The 18,769-nt window shown below is 40.1% G+C and overlaps 1 protein-coding gene across 5 annotated transcripts in view; it reads left to right on the top strand.

Annotated features, from left to right (window-relative positions):
* Positions 1-18,769, top strand: part of LOC106062668 (zinc finger protein 1-like) — an 89,855-nt gene that overhangs the window by 58,572 nt on the left and 12,514 nt on the right. For 2 of the 5 annotated variants that reach the window (XM_056003715.1, XM_056003711.1), the window contains exons 1-2: positions 12,245-12,642; positions 17,817-18,050. The exons of 1 other annotated variant lie outside the window; for it this stretch is intronic. In XM_056003715.1, coding sequence (XP_055859690.1) covers positions 17,984-18,050 — 67 coding nt within the window. In that variant the 5' untranslated portion in view covers positions 12,245-12,642; positions 17,817-17,983. Of the gene's footprint in view, positions 1-12,244; positions 12,643-17,816; positions 18,051-18,769 lie in introns of those variants that run through there. 2 more of the 5 variants (XM_056003712.1, XM_056003714.1) reach the window with 2 other exon arrangements.

The following is an 18,769-nucleotide window of genomic DNA, read 5'->3' as shown; positions in this document are numbered from 1 at the left end:
TTGTTTAAATGTATATAAACTATTTATGTGCACACTGTATACTTTGATTATAAAAATAGAAATGCTAACGGAATTTGTTTGTATTGACCTAATCACGTCATAGAAAGATATGTTATGAAAGAAAACGTCGCACAAACACTATTATAAATATGTACGACTTGGCGCCGAGCTATTGGTCTACACTGCCCACGGGTTGTGACGTTGCAGGTCAGTGTTCAGGCCTTGTATAGCGAATGGTCCCGCTGGTACTGAGAACGGAGAGTCCAACTTGGTGTAATGAATTGATGACGTTTGAACTGGATTTCAACGTTGGTCTATTCTGTAAATCTTTTTTTTGTCACGTCCACGTGATCTTGGCCTGTGCCCCGGTCTACTTACCTGACTGGCTTTCATTAAATCGACTGGATGGCACTCTGGGTTGATGATATGGCTTCACCTTCCACGTAGCCCATTGTTTTCAAATTAGCGGAAGAGAAGATAACCGATCCAGTCGGAGATTGAAATCAGACAATGGGAGTTAATTAATTGGATGTAAAGGTAGCACCTGTTGGCAGGTAACAGTTTGCGTGGAGCAACACTTGTTTTACAGGCTTGTGTACAGAGGATTATTGTGAAAAGATTTTTAAGAACTGTTTGGCTTTGGTGTTATTCATTGGTCCGTTGGATATTTGTTAGCTTTTATACATAATGTTTTGTATATTTGTTTGTTTATGTTTATGTTCATGATGGCATTGCCTTCTATTTCCTTCTTACTAATTCTTCATTCAAATCAGAATTTTCTGGCCCCGTGCTTGTCTCATACAGTGTCCTGTCATCAGCAAATATTTGCTTTCTAGTCTGTTTATGAAACAAATCTGTAAGGACTTGTTGATTTACTTTTTTTTTTTTATTTTCCAAGTGGCTGGTGCTTGATTTATTTCGGCTTAGTATTTCTAAAATAGTTTGTATGGCGATCATCATTGCTTTCTCTGGTTAATGTTCAGTCCTAATTGTGTGATAGAAACAGATGAGCCCCGTGGATCGCAAGGTCTGAAAGAGGACCTTTTTTTTTTGTTTGCAACCAAACGTACTATTATAAAGGTCTGAAACTAGAATGATACCGTTGTAGACGTTCATTGACTTGTAGCACCAAACAGCTGGTAGACAACTCAACCGCTTTAGGCGCATTATATTTGAACTTGTACAATGTGAACTAACTTGAATACCGTCTTTGTGAACACAACTCAAGAGAACGTTTGTTATAGTAGAAACAACTTCAACTTGTGATGACATGAACGAAATGGTGTAGACTTCAGTCATATAGAACAAGGTCTAACTCACTACAAAAACACGTCTTTTTAATCCGGGCGTTCTGGAAACACACACACACACCTACACTCCATAACAGAGAACCACTGCCTTAGCTTTTACTCGTCAGTGATTTTGACACCACGCAAAGCATTTTTATAAATGCACCATTATTAATAGAGTGATAAGAATAATATAGATTTTTGTCCTTGTTGAGGAACTATGTCTTACAATAGTACATTACACACGCGCGCACACCTACACACACTTATGTAGGACAAGTGTAATTATTTCGTGACAAAATGTACACCGGTTTAAAAAAATGTAAAATAGAGCAGTGAGATTTATTACAAACGAATATTCACATTTAGTTTGAGTTACACCATAAATAAAATCACTAAACTTGGAGACACTTCGGGGCAGTAGCAATAATACATAAAACACTAAACCATAATTTACAAATAGAAAAACAAACGTAATAAAATAACCAGTACGAAAAAAAGATACATGCACATTTCTTATTCCATATGCTATGACTAATTTTTACAAGTGTTCCTTCTTCCCTAGTGCCATTTGAAAATGAAATGTCTTGCATGAATCAGCCAGGAAAACCAAAGATCTAGCAGAGTTGAAGTCACTATTTAGCATGCCTGACAAGAGGGACTTAAAACAATGCGTAGGACGTAACTTTCTTCTCTTCTCTATAATCTATTAGATACGTTCAATCAAACGGTATTTTCTGAACCATAGTAACGAGTTGATTCTTTCTCAGTGCTGAGGGATTTTGTTTCTTTCTTAATATCTGTTCAGATAAATATGTTCAACACCGAATACCAAGCATTAAAATTACTGAACCATTAGTGCAGTGGATTAGCAAGATCTTTTCATTGAAAAACAACAAAATTTGGTGTTCAATCAAAACATATGAGATTGTAGACGCCAGCCGAAGACTAGATGAATAGACACAAGCAAGTCTCTTTTGTTCATTTCTAACCAAGTGTATGGTAGCTGTGAATGGGAATTGAGATTGTCTGAGATTTTTTTTCTTCAACGTGAATCTGCTCCGGTACACACAGGAAAGTTGGTCTTTAGTCTTTCCCCTTCTGATAAGTCTTTTGTTCCGTTAGTCCACCCGGAGAAAGTCTCGAGCCTGCATGTTTAGTCTTCAGCCATCATAGTCCGAGTTTCTGTTGTAGGCAGATACCGGGGATGGCTCTGAGGGTATTGTTTGGCTGAGCCTTTTGATGTCATTGTGTGTCCCTTGTCCGGAGGAGTGCATCGTTTTGTTTCAGAGTTCTTGGTCTGGCTGGAAAGGGACATCTGTCGTGCTGGAACCGTTTTAACGGTCCTCCCCCTGTTCGGTATTGTTTTAGGTTGGTCTGATTTCAAATGACGATTTTCTGAACAAATTGTGGTGGAACTATCAGGGCATGGCGTTATTTACTATGGCTTTAGTTGGATGGTTATTTTTATTGAAGGCGTCATAACATTATTACAATTGTTCATGGGGCTGAATAGTGATAGCAACAGATTTTCTGAAAAAAATTTGAACGATATGCCTCTTGATTCTAATGGTAAGAATGACCTGATAACATGACACTAGTTCTCTACCTTTATTACCACATAGAGGCGAGTTGGTGATTAGTCTTTTGTTGCTTCAGTATTAAGTATATATATATATATATATATATATATTTTTTTTTCTTTCTGCGTTTTAAGAATTTGTGTGGACTTTCCTATTGAGGGCTATTTGTGTTGAAGTGTCGTGTGAAAGGACCCTTGAACTCTATGGCCTCCTTCCCTTCTCCTAGGTGGGTAGCCTGATGCAGGGCAGCAGAGGTTCGAATTAAAGAGTTTTCATTTCTCCTAGGCTGGTGGCCTGCCAAAGCTAACGAGCCCCTCCTGCACGAAGCTTACTGGTTTAGGTCCCCAGTTACTTGCCTTTGCCCGTTCTCATTTCAGTGGTAACAGTTCCGACGGACCCAAAAATCTGAGCCACACGTGAAGGCCAGGCTTTGTATTGGTTGTCAGGGGCGTCTTTGAGACGCATGTTTTTGGAAGCATTTTTTTTTAAATATGGAGAGCTTATTTCAATTACCACTTCCGGTAATGACAACCTTACGGAAACGCCCCACGAAGTGCAGTTGTTCTCTTTGTAGTAAATGTTGGTGCTGCATGGTTCGTACTGTTGTAATAGTCTTATATCAGTTGAAGACAAATGGTCATTGATTTGTATTGTCTCTGACTCTACATTTCAACCAACAGAAATAGTGAAAGAGGCTCGATTATAATTTGTTGATTTTATTTCTAGCAGATCGTATGTAGAGAAAGTCCAATAAATCTAAACATTGGCATCACTTGCACTAGTTACTCAGATGCATAGCAAACAAAAGCATGCAGCTCAGTTTTTTGCCTATTCCTAAATGTCCTCTTCCTACCATTCATGTCTTGGCCTTCCGTTCATTAGCTGTATATATATAGTGCTATATATATTATATAGTTCGTCCATCGTGGTTCGATGATGACCACTTTTGATTGAGTGCTTTATATATTATATAGTTCGTCCATCGTGGTTCGATGATGACCACTTTTGATTGAGTGCTTTATATATTATATAGTTCGTCCATCGTGGTTCGATGATGACCACTTTTGATTGAGTGCTTTATATATTATATAGTTCGTCCATCGTGGTTCGATGATGACCACTTTTGATTGAGTGCTTTATATATTATATAGTTCGTCCATCGTGGTTCGATGATGACCACTTTTGATTGAGTGCTATATATTATATAGTTCGTCCATCGTGGTTCGATGATGACCACTTTTGATTGAGTGCTTTATATATTATATAGTTCGTCCATCGTGGTTCGATGATGACCACTTTTGATTGAGTGCTTTATATATTATATAGTTCGTCCATCGTGGTTCGATGATGACCACTTTTGATTGAGTGCTTTATATATTATATAGTTCGTCCATCGTGGTTCGATGATGACCACTTTTGATTGAGTGCTTTATATATTATATAGTTCGTCCATCGTGGTTCGATGATGACCACTTTTGATTGAGTGCTATATATTATATAGTTCGTCCATCGTGGTTCGATGATGACCACTTTTGATTGAGTTCTTTATATATTATATAGTTCGTCCATCGTGGTTCGATGATGACCACTTTTGATTGAGTGCTATATATTATATAGTTCGTCCATCGTGGTTCGATGATGACCACTTTTGATTGAGTGCTTTATATATTATATAGTTCGTCCATCGTGGTTCGATGATGACCACTTTTGATTGAGTGCTATATATTATATAGTTCGTCCATCGTGGTTCGATGATGACCACTTTTGATTGAGTGCTTTATATATTATATAGTTCGTCCATCGTGGTTCGATGATGACCACTTTTGATTGAGTGCTATATATTATATAGTTCGTCCATCGTGGTTCGATGATGACCACTTTTGATTGAGTGCTTTATATATTATATAGTTCGTCCATCGTGGTTCGATGATGACCACTTTTGATTGAGTGCTATATATTATATAGTTCGTCCATCGTGGTTCGATGATGACCACTTTTGATTGAGTGCTTTATATATTATATAGTTCGTCCATCGTGGTTCGATGATGACCACTTTTGATTGAGTGCTATATATTATATAGTTCGTCCATCGTGGTTCGATGATGACCACTTTTGATTGAGTGCTTTATATATTATATAGTTCGTCCATCGTGGTTCGATGATGACCACTTTTGATAGAGTGCTTTATATATTATATAGTTTGTCCATCGTGGTTCGATGATGACCACTTTTGATTGAGTGCTAGAGAAGTATTGTTTATATAATAGCTAGACGGCGCGAATACAGTCATTCTACTCTATAAATAACTGTGATGGCATCTTTTAGCAAGTTAGGAAGAAACTTTTGGGAATACCTCTATTCAAGTCACACCTTCATGGAACCTGGGTGGGTGGAACCTGGTCACAGATCTCGAAATAACGGCTGTAACAATTTTCTTATAAATTTGACATTTGATATATATCTTTTATCTTATAAAATACAGACGTTACTTCAAAAAAGATGAATACTCCCTCGTCGGGAAAAGAATGACTAGCACGTTGGACACACTGGGGAAAACTCTAGTTTAGCCGTTATGGTTTTTCAAAGTAAAAATAAAAATTGGATAGAGGGCAACAACATCTTGAACAGACTATGCGTCTTCGGGTATTTCCGCACGGAGGCATGATTCGTTTAAGAATTAAAGTTAATGCTCAGGAAAATTTTAATAATAATAATAATAATAATCTTTATTATCCGTAAGGAAATTTGTCTTACAATTTGTGCATTACACCAAACAAAAAACATTATAACTATATGAAACCAAAGTGTACATTCACACCAGACTCACTCATAATTGACATGTGACAAAGTTTATACCAGATTGTTCTTATTTAATGATTTGATTGATAGGGGAACAAAAGAGTGTTTGTGTCTGTTTGTCTTTGCTATCGGTGTCTTGTATCTCTTTTGTGATGGTAAAAATCACAAAATCCTGACACAAAGCGCATAGTCTTAATCTTATTCGAAAGGAAGTCTAGTAGATCAATACCAGGATTCTTTCTCGGGGCAGGGGTGAATTGGGCGGGGTGAAAAAAAAATGTTCCATTTTTTGATCTAACATTCATTAAGAGAAAAATAATCGCTCTATAAGTTGTGTAACGTAGGTTAGTTGTTTGTTTTTTATAAAAATGTTTTTCTTCTTTTATGTTTAAAATCAATGTCCAAAAAATATATTCATTAGATCTTGTGTGCGCGTGTGTGTTTTAATCCATTACTTTTTTTGTTTGTTTGTTTTGTTGCAATATTTTCATAGGCTCTACCTTGTTTCATTTCACATTTTAAAGTCATCTACTGGAGAAGAAATATTTCAAACTGCTGTGAAGTGTTTATTCAACATGATTGTTTGATTACTAGTGAATGTTGTAGTGAGTGCCCTGCCTCCCATCTCCGAACTTTCCTTCCCCCCCCCCCCATTTGGTTGTTGGATTTCATTGTTACTGCTCCCTTGTGATTGAAAGGAGGGGGGGGGAGGGGAGAAGACAACGACCCATTGTAGGGTAACGTCTTTCTTGAACATTATTGAAAATGTTGGATTGGAACTGAAGGATCGACACGCCCTTTTTATTATGAGAGTCGTCCCCCCCCTTCCCCTTTCTTATTTTAAACTCAGTTCAGTCCCCCCTTTCTCTTGTGTTGATGGAACCTCCCCGGCAGCTCCAAATCCTGCTAGTGATTCATCGGTGGCCCTCCAAACTTTTCTTGGTCTGCGACAGTGTCCCGGGGGACTGGGGCTCTAGAAGTCATTGTCTTCGATGCCATCACATTACGGAAAGTTTGAAGATATTGTACTTGAGGGATGGGGAGGGAGGGCCTGCATGTGTGCCTGTGATTGTAAAGAAAGACCCGGGTCTCGGTGTCTGGATGCTGAAGTCTGTCTAGAAATGTTGTCATTTTCTTTTTTTTTTTTTTTGTTTCCTTGTCTCTTCTTTTAGTTTCATTTTGTTTTTTTAATCTGATGGATTCAATGTGAAATCTCATTAGGGGAAGTAACTGTTAGGATGATGAGTGCTGTACTGTGGTCCAACAGCTTCACTAAATGTCTAAGTGCCACGTTGTAAAGTTGTTAGTTCATTCCAACAGAGAGAGACTTTACTTTCCATTTGTTAGGTCACAGCACTGCAAGGAATGTTAGGTCACAGCACTGCAAGGAATGTAGACATCGACCTATACGTAGGTCTTATACTTTTCACTTCTTAAGACTTTTTAAGTAGTAATTTTATAGCAATACTTGTTTTGCTTCCAAATATTTAATCAGTTTTACAATTCGATATCATATTCTTTGACTTGTGTGATTGCGCCTGAGCAGCTACTAACAAGTTGCATATTGCACAAATTGTACACAGACCATTTCTGGGTCACGTGCCCCCCCCCCTAAGCTCCACTCCATCAACCCCACCTTATGACGGACCCGCCCTTCCTTTCCTCTATTTATCTTACCTTTCATCGCTAAAAGCGCCAACGGCTCGCTTTAAAACCTGTTAATGCGCTCTTTTACCGTCTCCGGTTCTTCTACCTACAGTCTAGAGGCGAACTTTCCCACGAGATCTACCCTCTACCTTTTGCTGCCACTGCACAAATGAACGAAGAAGAAAAAAAATTTAAAAACCGAAAAATATACAGGAAATTTTTTTTTTAGGATGATAAGAACTGAAAGTGATTTTTTTTCACCCTCGGTAACAAAGGAGGTTCTTGTAAGTGTGTGTGTTTTTTTTCCCCTGTTGAAGAATGTGTTGATGTGTTCTAAAGATGTCTGAAATGTTACTGGAGATAAGAAACTTAATGTGTCATCTCGAGCATTGACTTGTTAGACGGGGGGGGGGGGGGGGGGGGGGCTTAGTTGGTCTCAGACCACAGTCATTGAAGGGGATTAGTTGGTGGGCACCACAGGGTTGGGGCAAAGTGGAACCGCTCTACTTTGAGTAAGGTGGATTTGAACTAAAGTCTCATGCACAGTTGGTGGGGTGGCTAATCCAGCGCATGCACACATCAATGTTTTCCTCCATGTTTTTGTTTTGACTTGACCCCATCTTCCAATATTGTTTTCTAATTCTAGACTTTAATACGGAGTCACTGTAAGAGTCGAACTGGAAGTATTGGGCTGTACCTAAGGGTAAATAGTGATTAGACATGGGCCCAGCTTAGGCATTATCGTTACTGTTAGCTCACCAAATTTACTGTCTTTCTACGATACATTCGTTGAATTTAGTTTCTCTTTACGATACATTAGTTGAATCTATTTTAACTTTAATGTTAGTTATTGAAGTCTCTCTAAACAAATAGTCACAGTCACGTGAAAAAGTGTTGTACGAGATAAACCAGACTGAAGGAGGCCAACATACAACATACTTATATTGGATTAAGAGTTTATTGAAGGATTCTAAAGTTGTTTTTAATGTCTCTCAGTAGACGTAAAGAGAAATCTTGTACGATTATCTTTTACATTGTCAAGTATTGCGAAGAAGTCGGAAATATATGGACGTTTCCTTGCAGACTTAAAAGTCATGTTTGTTGATCTGGACCAAAAGGAGTAGCATTGTGTCTATGTTTCACTGTCCAGATAGTATTGTCATTTCCAAAACTAAAACATCACTTTTGACGTAACACTAGGTTTGGGCTGTAACCTTTAAGTGTGACGTCATCGTGATGAAAAAATTGGTTAGGACAAGGGATAATACTAACACAGACAAAGAAGCATAACTCTTGTAATACAAATATCAACGGTCTTCATGGCTACTTTGAAATTTCCGTGAAAAAATTGCATCTTAGAAAGTGTGTCTAAAGGGGTTTTATTTGTATTTCTATTTGTGCAGTTCTTAAACTACTATCTAGATCTTACAGTAAAGGTAAATTTTGTTTTTTTTTTCCGAGTGTAGTTGAAATTTAATTTTAGACATCAATAGCTGTAGTGTTATCAATAGCTGTAGTGTTATCAATAGCTGTAGTGTTATCAATAGCTGTAGTGTTATCAATAGCTGTAGTGTTATCAATAGCTGTAGTGTTATCAATAGCTGTAGTGTTAGCAATAGCAATGTGATTTGGGCACTATTCCTGCTCTCTGGCCTAGACTTTGGGGAGGGGGGGGGGGAGGCTTAGCGCCTGTATACTTACTATACGGGCAGTGAGGGGGGACACACTTCCGCCCGTCTTTCCCCCCTACGGTAAAGCTCTAGTGACACCTAGACCTGACAAGCTCTTCACAGCTATGATTGTCCTAATGACAAGCTCACCCCTTGCAATTTTTGACCACGTGACTCCCATTCACAGTGGCTCGTTTGGCATGCGTGTATTAGGATAACAGTTGGAAACCTTTGCAGGCAGAAGGCGCACGTTGTACCCTCATGCTGGACAACGGCCCTGTCATTGAGGACAGTTTAAAGAGATCCGTTGTAGCTGCTGGAACTCTCCACGGCCAGCAGTTGACGGAAGTTCATGGAACACATGATTAAACCTTGAATATTTAATTGACCATGATGGACACATCGGGTTGTTACAGAGGTGTTCGCGCTACAATTACAGGGGAATAGGCACACTCTTTTTAAATAGAATTTTAATCCCAACAGTCACAGAATGGAATAAGTCAGCCACTTTGGATGAGCTGAAACAGAAATACAATGAATTTATTTAAAACGAGGAGGGAGACTTTGTGAGCAAGGAACTGCTGGAGTGTTTTGATTTTCTTATGCCCTTCTCTTAGATTAGTTTTGTTCCGGTGTATTTCACCCAAAATTGTATCCATAACAGCGTACAAAGTTGATGTGTCTTATTTAGGAAGGAATGCTTGTAACCACTCTTTAGATCCTCTTACCGATGTGCAAACATTGGGTTGGAAACCACTCAAAGACTGAATACACTTAAGCCCATTTTGCTGTTCTTCAACACTGACTCGATGACTTGCACAACTGTATATTATTGTCACATTCCAAAATATTGAGACAGTAATACGAGTTTCTGATCTATCATAGGTTTAGTAAGCACAGAATCGGACAAAATATTCTTGAATGATTCCGTAGCTTGTTATAAGTTTATATTGACAGTTGTTATAGTGTTCGGTGTATATATACACCATAGCAGCAGCGATCTAATTGACGGAAAGACCAATGGTCAGTGGAATTAGAGGAAGTATTCTACTTTTGTATTGCACTCACTATATAAAGTGTCCGGTGCGGGCTCCATTCGTGTGCACTGAATCATCAAATCACACACTCCCTCCTTGTCCTCCCCTGTCCACTGCCCTCGGTGTGTGTCCCCTGGCCATACTCCTGGCACGCTTTCCCAAGAGCGTGTGCGGGCTGTAGTGGTCGGGGGGAGGGGAGAGCCAAAAGTCAAAGGTTTTGGGGGCTCGTCACGCTTATTTGACTCGGGCAAACACCCAGGATAATCGTGTCTTTTGTGTTGGGGGCTAGTTTCGCGTGGGGTATCATTGGGGTACGCATAGGGATTATGTCGTACGCGTGCGATGATCTTTACATAGCTCCTGTTTCATAGGAACAATGTTTCTATTAAAGTGTACAGACATCCAATGAACATATCTATATAGGCAATACTGTACATGAACATATCTATATAGGCAATACTGTACATGAACATATCTATATAGGCAATACTGTACATGAACATATTTATAAAGGCAATACTGTACATGAACATATCTATATAGACAATACTGTACATGAACATATCTATATAGGCAATACTGTACATGAACATATCTATATAGGCAATACTGTACATGAACATATCTATATAGGCAATACTGTACATGAACATATCTATATAGGCAATACTGTGATATTTAATGACATGTTTTTAGTAGCGGATTGTTTACTGAAGGACTGGTTTTTGTTTGTTTGTTTTTTATTTGATGACAAACTGCCTTGAGATACATAAGCTGTCGTTTCAAATTGCGTTGATTTTACTTATACTGGCTGCCTGGTCGTATGCGCTCTGGACTGTCGTTCGGTGGTCTAGAAGGTCCCGGGTTGGAACCCAGCGTGCTGCCATCCCTCAAGTCGCTAAGTATGTTGGATAAATGTCTGTACATTGTCCTGCTCACATAGCCCTAAACCATTCATCCTGTCTTTTGAGAAGCACCCCTCGCCCCAAGTAGCTGGCATTACAAAGTGAACATCTTTAAACATCATAATTGTAAAGCATGATTGAATATCGTAGTTGAAAATCATTTGTTGAACATCGTAGTGGAACAACAGTTGTCTTCTCGACCCTACCGGACGTCGCATACATATTTGTAAATTCTTAGAAGATAAGATAATTTTTATTGATCCAATCATATGGAAATTCAGTTTGGCTACAATTGACCATCTCAGCGTAAGTGCTGTACAATAACAATATAGATTCAAAAACGAGCTACATTCACACATGAAACACATAAACACTCACAATCAAATTAGGCTTCTGTGTACTTCTCGATGACGACAGATGACGTAACACTCTGGCCGAAAGTGGGATAAAGGAGTTTTTAAATCTTTCTGTTTTAGTTCCAATGGGAAAGAGACGACCACTTCTTTCAGATCTGATGTAACAGTGGTTTATCTCACCTTGTTCTCTATGGGACCTTCAAATCTATTGACTTGTAATGAAGTAATATTACATTCTAGCGATGTCTGTTTTGAAACCAAGCAACTCACGAAATGTAGTTTTATCTTATCTTTAAGAAAACAACAAATGGATATTAAGTATTGATAGATGGATCACTTAAGACTTAAGGTTCTGTCCCAATTTGGAGTTGAAGATCTATACTGAACTCCACTAGCCAGATACTTTTATTGGAATGCCTAGTCATTCTAGACAACTATTTTTGATATAAAAGAAATCTGGTGTTTCGTTAAAATAGATTTTACAATTCTAATTATATTTAAAACGTCTTTAATTTTTTTTTAACTCATTCTCTCTGTCTCTCTCTCCTGTCCCCTCTTTCCTCGCTCTCTTTCTCTCTCCTTTACATTACAAACACACACACACAGTGAGGTAACTTCCTCTAGTTGTGATATTGTTAGTTATTCCTAGTCTATTTGTATGAACGCTTTGAGTCATTAGCAAGCACGTTTAATTACAAAGCCAATCTGTTACTCCCCGTCCCGTTACCTCCCATCTGTTCCCAGGTAGTAGGCGGGGCCCAGACCTTCATGTGATTTCTGAAGGCGGAGCCGTCTGTCAAACTTTTTTCTTTTTTTTCAAAAACCCACCCCCTCTCCTGACCCTGCCTGGCGCGTGAACTGGGACGCGAACAGAGCGCAGGTAGAGACCGTTTACTTTCAGGTAAAGAACTTAAGACTGCTGATCTCTGACGTCTGTGGGCGGAGTTCACGTGGGCCTCAGCGCCATCCTGAGTGGTTAGGGGCTTTTTTGTAGCAGCCACAAGAGTCCTAGTACGTATAAGTTGCCAGGGCAAGGTAACTAACTGTCTGTAGAAAAAGGTGTACTCGCCCGAGAGCAACCTGAGTTGAACGTGGGCTTTGTGCGTGATTAGTTGGCGCTCTGTGAGTGACTGCCGTGTCTTCTCTCTGCAACTGATTCACTTAAAAAAAAAAAAAAAAAAACTCTGGCGTTGAGACTTGGTTTGCCGCGCTTGCCGTGAAGGCTGTATTAAATACCTGTGAGTCCTGTGAACTGTTCATGAACATTTGTGGTTACCAACAATAGTGCCTTCGTCTTTCTGTTTAGTCGCTTCTAGTGCAGGAGTTGGGCAAAGCATGAGAAGATGGTGTTTCGAGGTAAGTTGGTCTTGACTATTGTGTGTGCAGTGGCGTGCAGTGATACTAATGAGTTAGCGCTTCTCGTGTGTTTACAGTGATGCTAACGTATGTTCTCCCTGACTCAATGGCGTGGTAGATTAGTTAGTGGTCTTAACACTGAAACTAGGCTTGCGACAACGTCTTTATAATTAATGTATATGTCCTTAATTGTTTTCATGGAACTTAAGATGAGTAGCTTACAGGGGGCTTGTTATTTCATTGGCCATCGCTTCCTAAAGCAGCACCTTCGGTGTGGCTAATGGTGCCGTGTTTAGAATGTGCACATTGAATCTTACAAGATCTGCTTCACTTGAAGAGCATAAATCTCAGTGAGAGTACAGATGTAGAGAAACATGGAAGTGGAAACAAAGAATCAAACCATTCATGTGTTTGTTCTGCGCTAGTCTAGATGTGCACTTGAAACAGAATAATTCCCTAACATGAGGTAGACTATAGCTCCAACATTCTGGTATTGTGGAGAAGTCAAATATAATGTTGTGCTTTTGTTGTTGTACAGTGCTTTGGAGTTAGTGTTGTCTTGTTAGCTTAGAGTTTTGTTTGTTTTCAAATACCATAGTTGTTGTCATGCTCAACATGTCACGGGCCCAGATTTTTTTTCTTCCCAGTTCTGTATTTATGTTTACGCCATGACTTATAAATCTTCATGTTGCTATGGAAACGGTTTGATCCCTCTTCCAGTTTCTCTCCATCCAACACTTTTGTTTGGCTAATCGCACGATGGCAATAGTTTACACAAGAAAAAAAAAAGGGGGGGGGGGGAGCAATGGTCTTTCCTACTTAAAGTATGAAGTATGTCTACAGAGTTAAAGAAAGTACAATCATTCCTTCTTGACCACGTACTATTTCTGGCGCGCATGTTCAAGTGTCTGCAGTGAAAGGTAGACCTCCATCTTCCCTTCCCTCCAATGCCCCCCCCCCCCATCTGTGAGGCTGGCCAGTGTAGAACTCACCAGCACACCAACCTGTTTCTTTGTTCAACTTGACCAGTGCTCACACGGGCCAGACTTCGCACCCTCTTCACACATGTCTCCCTCAGCGCCAGGTAGCCGCAGGTAGCCCAGCTTGCATTTTGGTTCACGTTGCTCGAACTAGTCATGACATCTTGACCCACGGCTATCTACAAAGCCCCCGAGTAGCATTACTTGCGTGGAATATTTGAATGTAGCATCACGACCTGTAGGCCTGTGTATTCCTTCTCATAAACACGAGCAACTGAAGTATTTTCATTCTATTTCTCTTTCTTTCTCTCCTAACTGACGATACCAGCGCTGATTCCACCTGAATGTGGTAAATAATTACGGAGAGAAAGAGTTAAAGAGCTTCAGCATGCACGGTAAATACTTGACTCGATTACCCTTGCTAAATAAATGAAACAATACTAATGGAATGGGGCACAGTGAAAGCAGAAAATTGTTTCAACTCTTTCCTTCGACGACTCATTACCTATTTGACAAGATACATTTAATGCACCCCCCCACACACACACACACATACCAGATAAATAGAGCCTCCTCTTGGTAAGCTAAGAAACCCGGATTGTTGTCAGTGAAAAGGATTTCCCCCCAAACACGTGCGCCGGGGCCGAGCGCTTCATTTATCACTCTTTTCACCGTGAAGGCGCCAAGATTATAATGGTGGGTTTCCTCCCTTAGCAAGTTGCCCACCTTGCTCAGGTGGTTTTAATTGAATGGTGGCCGCGGCGTCTCAAGGGGGCGGTAAACACACTTCCTGTTTGCTCCTCTCGGCTTGATAAGCTCAGATACGGCTCTGAATATGAGTGCACCTTTTTTTTTGTTGTTAAACTAGGTCAGAAGAAAACACGTTTGTTTTCCAACCATTGCTCAGTTCAATTGTAGGTCATCTTATGGAGTTTTAGAACATAACCATTTGGGTTAGAAACTTAAACATGACAAAATTACATCGCCACTTGCCTTCTATTCAATGACAATGATTGATACGGAAATCAATAAATGTTACCTGCAGATCAGATGAGCCAATCAATTACCTGGTGGTCACTGAGTATCAGATTAACTACGAGAAACACGTGTTTTTTTTTTTTTGTTGTTGTGTAGCTTTGGATTTCTCATCACCTGATTGTTGTTTTTTTGTTGTTGTTCACTACAGCAGACTTGTTGTGTAGAGTTGTTCACTAGCACTCTACTCAATATATTCAACCAAAAATAGGTCTCCCTGTTGAGAATAGAGTTTGGTTGTCTAAGAATTAGAATCAAATCTCTCCTGGACTGTGGGTTACAAGTGCTATCAGTATCGAAAACTATCAAGCACTATTGCAAACGAAATTTAAGTAGAACTATTTAAAAAAAAAAAGAATGTAGTTCTCCAGCATGTTGCTGTGTACAATGAGTTGCTTATATCATTTGTAGACACATTCAGCTCGGTACAAGGGAAATATGTTCCTCTTGCCCCTAGTTAGTGTCCAGGTTCCTTGCCCCATCGTGTCATTACGTCAGAAAGTCTCTTTGTTCCTGGTATTTTCAAGGCGTGTTTGTACACCACAAATTGGTTGGTCAAGGCCGACTCCCAGATGGTAATGATTTCACCTGACTTTGGTCTCCGCAGGTGTTCTCTTTAATGCCAGACCTCTCGTCTAAACTTTTGCTGGTCCGCGAGCAGCTACCTGGTGCTGCCATAACAAAGTTCAGTGGTTGCCCTCCTGATAGATCTTTCCCACGGTCGCTTCTAAGGTTCTAGCGCCCCCCCCCCCCCCATCCCACACCCACTCTCACTGTTCTGTTCTCACAGTTTCTGTTGTAGGTTACTGGAAAAACACAAATCTTTTTTTTTTTTTTTTGTCTCTACTTTTATTACCGTGTGCGAGCTTGGAACGTGAGATTGATGCCGGGCTGCGGGTGTACAGAGGCGTTGAATTCGTTGTAAGTTGCAACCTATATTGACACAGCGATGCCTACAACTCTGATACAATCCTCGCGTCTTGTGTCTTGTTTTCATTCATTCTTTTGCACCCATTTATTTTGTTTCTATATTCACATACAAACTCGAGGGTTTATCTACCAAAGTGATCAGATTGTCTTGTAAAGTGTTTCTGGTGGCGAGAGTTGGGAAGTTTAACTCTACTGCAAGCTTGAAGACTATGTTAAGAACACAAAGATTGGAAATACGTGGCTGCAGTTCCTATGTAATACCTGCACAGAAAGACTGCATCGCCTGTGTGCAAAGCTTGCATCTAGCCTGCAAATAAAATACTTAAAGTTCCACCCTGCTTTCCCTGCACAGTTAGGTAATGTAGCGTCAAATTGTTTTGATGACTTCCCCATGGTTACTTAAGGGGCAGCCCCTTCTGTGTCCTCCTCTCTCTCCCCTTCCACCGTTACCACGATTTCTTTCTTTCTGAATGTACAAAAAAAAAGTAAGTTATAATGTTAAAGAATGTAGAAGGTAAATTGAGAGCACTTCATCTTCAGACGTGAACTGGTGCTGTCAACAGGGGCAAATAACCAAATCCTAAGTTATCTCCAGGGGAGAGAAGGCCGTCATGGTGAAACCTGCTCACCTCATCACCCCCACGTCTCTCCCCGCCCCTCAGTAGGTGTAATTTAAGCTTAAACACTTCCAGATGTGCCTTAAATTTACGAGGGAGACCAAGGTGGTGGTGCCAAGGTGGATGATGTGACTGGAAGGTAGGAGCAGCTCTCACACACACACACGTTCACTTTCTTTGTGAGGCTGACCTTCACACACCTTCAGTCACGTGAACAGAGTTGCCTGTCTTGTTTATTGACTAATACTTTGGGCTGCAACAGTTCTGGAACCTGCGTTATAAAATGTCAAACAAATACTTGAAGTGTAGTCTAGAAGGTTGATTATGTTAATAACGACTTGTGTCTGGAGACAAGGCTATTGAAGTTGTTTCTCTTGTATGCCCCAAGTTGATTCATTTCCTCAATCCTGGCCTACATAGAATAAGCTAGCTCCAGTGCAGTCAGATAAAAATGAAGTTGGTTTTCAAATCGAATGGACGTGCTCATTACACGGTCTCACTAATGTGAAACTAAAAAACACGATTTTATCTTTGACACACACACCGGCTCCACGTGAAGGTGATGAGTGATGTGCTTTACTTGGTGGTTAGAACAAGTACTTCCAGCTGTCTTGTGGTCGGCATGGCCTTGACACGCCCCCCTCCCCCTTTTTTTTCTGTTTACTTCAGCCGACCACACGTAGGTATGAAGTCTGTCAGTAGATCACTTGATGGGTTTCTAATGAGCCTGTTAAATGTCAGAGTAGAGGTGTCATTGTTTGATGGCATTTAAACACGCCGAGCAATGGATAAGTAACAATGTATATGGATCTACAACTTCTTTTGTATTCACTACATCAAATACCCCTCTGTTAATAAGTCTATACTATTACAAATGTTTCTTTTCATCTACCAGACTCTAAATTCATGCAAGTGACACGAAATGCACAAAGAAGTCAGTCTTTTAAGTTCTTGGGGTTAGACTCCGACATTAGCACGTAGCTCTTTCGCCTAACTTCTTCGCCCCCCAATTGGGTGTAAGCACACATGTAGAGCAGAAGGTATGAGATGCTGAGCAAAACTCTAACCTAGGAACTAAAGACAAATCTGTTCCTATGTCTCACTGACACACCTAATGGCGTTGTGTGAAAGGAAACCAGGTCCCAAGATGTGCGAAGACATGAGTAACCTGGCCATGAGATAAGCGCGCCAACATCTCTGCGTGGCTACGTGTCTACCTTAGGTCCACCTTGTCTGCTTGCACTTTCCCACGCGCTCGGGAATATCAACTTTCAAAACGCACACATAGATCTAGTTTTTTTTTAATTCAGTTGTCTGCCCATGAGCTATATTCCCTCCCCCCACACCCCAGCCCCCTATGTTCAAAATAAAATAACAGCGTGTGTTCGCACAAGAAGTTATGTAAAAACATGCACCGAATCACCTCTTAGAGATAGTAGTGCTCACAGGAAGATTTAGATCTAGTAGAACCCATGACATTGATTGAGATACTGCTCTCTGAATGTCGGAGAATTTAATGAGGGAATAGGTTGTTCTAGGCAATAGAATGATTCAAACTTTGATGTAGTACTTATGTTGATTAGTTTGACCATTCTTCTTGTCCTGTTCTCAGCAGTAGTCAAACTACCATTGTGAGAATGACCGTAAGTGGACTTGAAGTAGTGGCTCATTCATTCGTCTAGTAAAGACTTGTGTATATGTCTGTGGAACGCAGTGCGCGTTCTATATGTGTTCTGTTCACTAGTGAAGATGTTAGTCAGTGGTCCATAGTCTGTCACTATGTACTGGAAGAAATCCTCCAGGATGTTAGCAGAACGCTGCGGCCAGTTTCAGCTCTTTGATTATGGTGAGTAAAGGTTTCTCCATCAGCCCAATGCATGAGCTCTACTAACTTAGCTAACAAGTCAACTCACTCTAACCGCATCTCCAGTGTATCATAAGTCGGCTCATCCTAACTGCATCTCCAGTGTATCATAAGTCAGCTCATTCTAACTGCATCTCCAGTGTACGTGCATCACACTAACTGTGATCGTCAGAGGTTGTTTTTTTTTTTTTCTTCTTAAAGCGAAACAAAAAAATGTGCACAACTTTATTCTAGTTTTCTCTTGTGAATTTTTTTTTTTTTTTTTTTGTGTCTGCTTTTCTACCGGTAACCGTGGGAACAAGTCTTGGCACCTGGCTTAGGAATGTAAGTGTCTTGTCTGTGAAAACATGTGGCTGTTCATCCAGTACCAATAGACTGCTGGCATCGACACACACACACACAGACACAGCCTTGAATGAGGCTCGTTCCTTCTAGACAAACGTCTACCTTTGAAGATGTTCTGTTTTTTTTTTACTAGAAGTGGAGTTAAGCTCCACTAGTTATTTGCCTCTAATGTAGACCCACAGTCTCTAGTTTGTGTTGCTAGTGTCAAGGTAACGCTATAATGAGATCTAACTTAACAGAAATGGGACATGTCTGCATAGCAAACGTAATTATACCTCCCCCCCCCTTTCCCTTTCTTGTACAGACACCATCTCGTCAATTGTCCATTGAACACGAACTACTCACTCTCTGAAACG

Source organism: Biomphalaria glabrata, chromosome 11, assembly GCF_947242115.1.
Source record: "Biomphalaria glabrata chromosome 11, xgBioGlab47.1, whole genome shotgun sequence".
Lineage (NCBI taxonomy): Eukaryota > Metazoa > Mollusca > Gastropoda > Planorbidae > Biomphalaria > Biomphalaria glabrata.
Note: the sequence above shows the minus strand (reverse complement) of the source record. Positions and strands in the feature narration are given on the sequence as shown.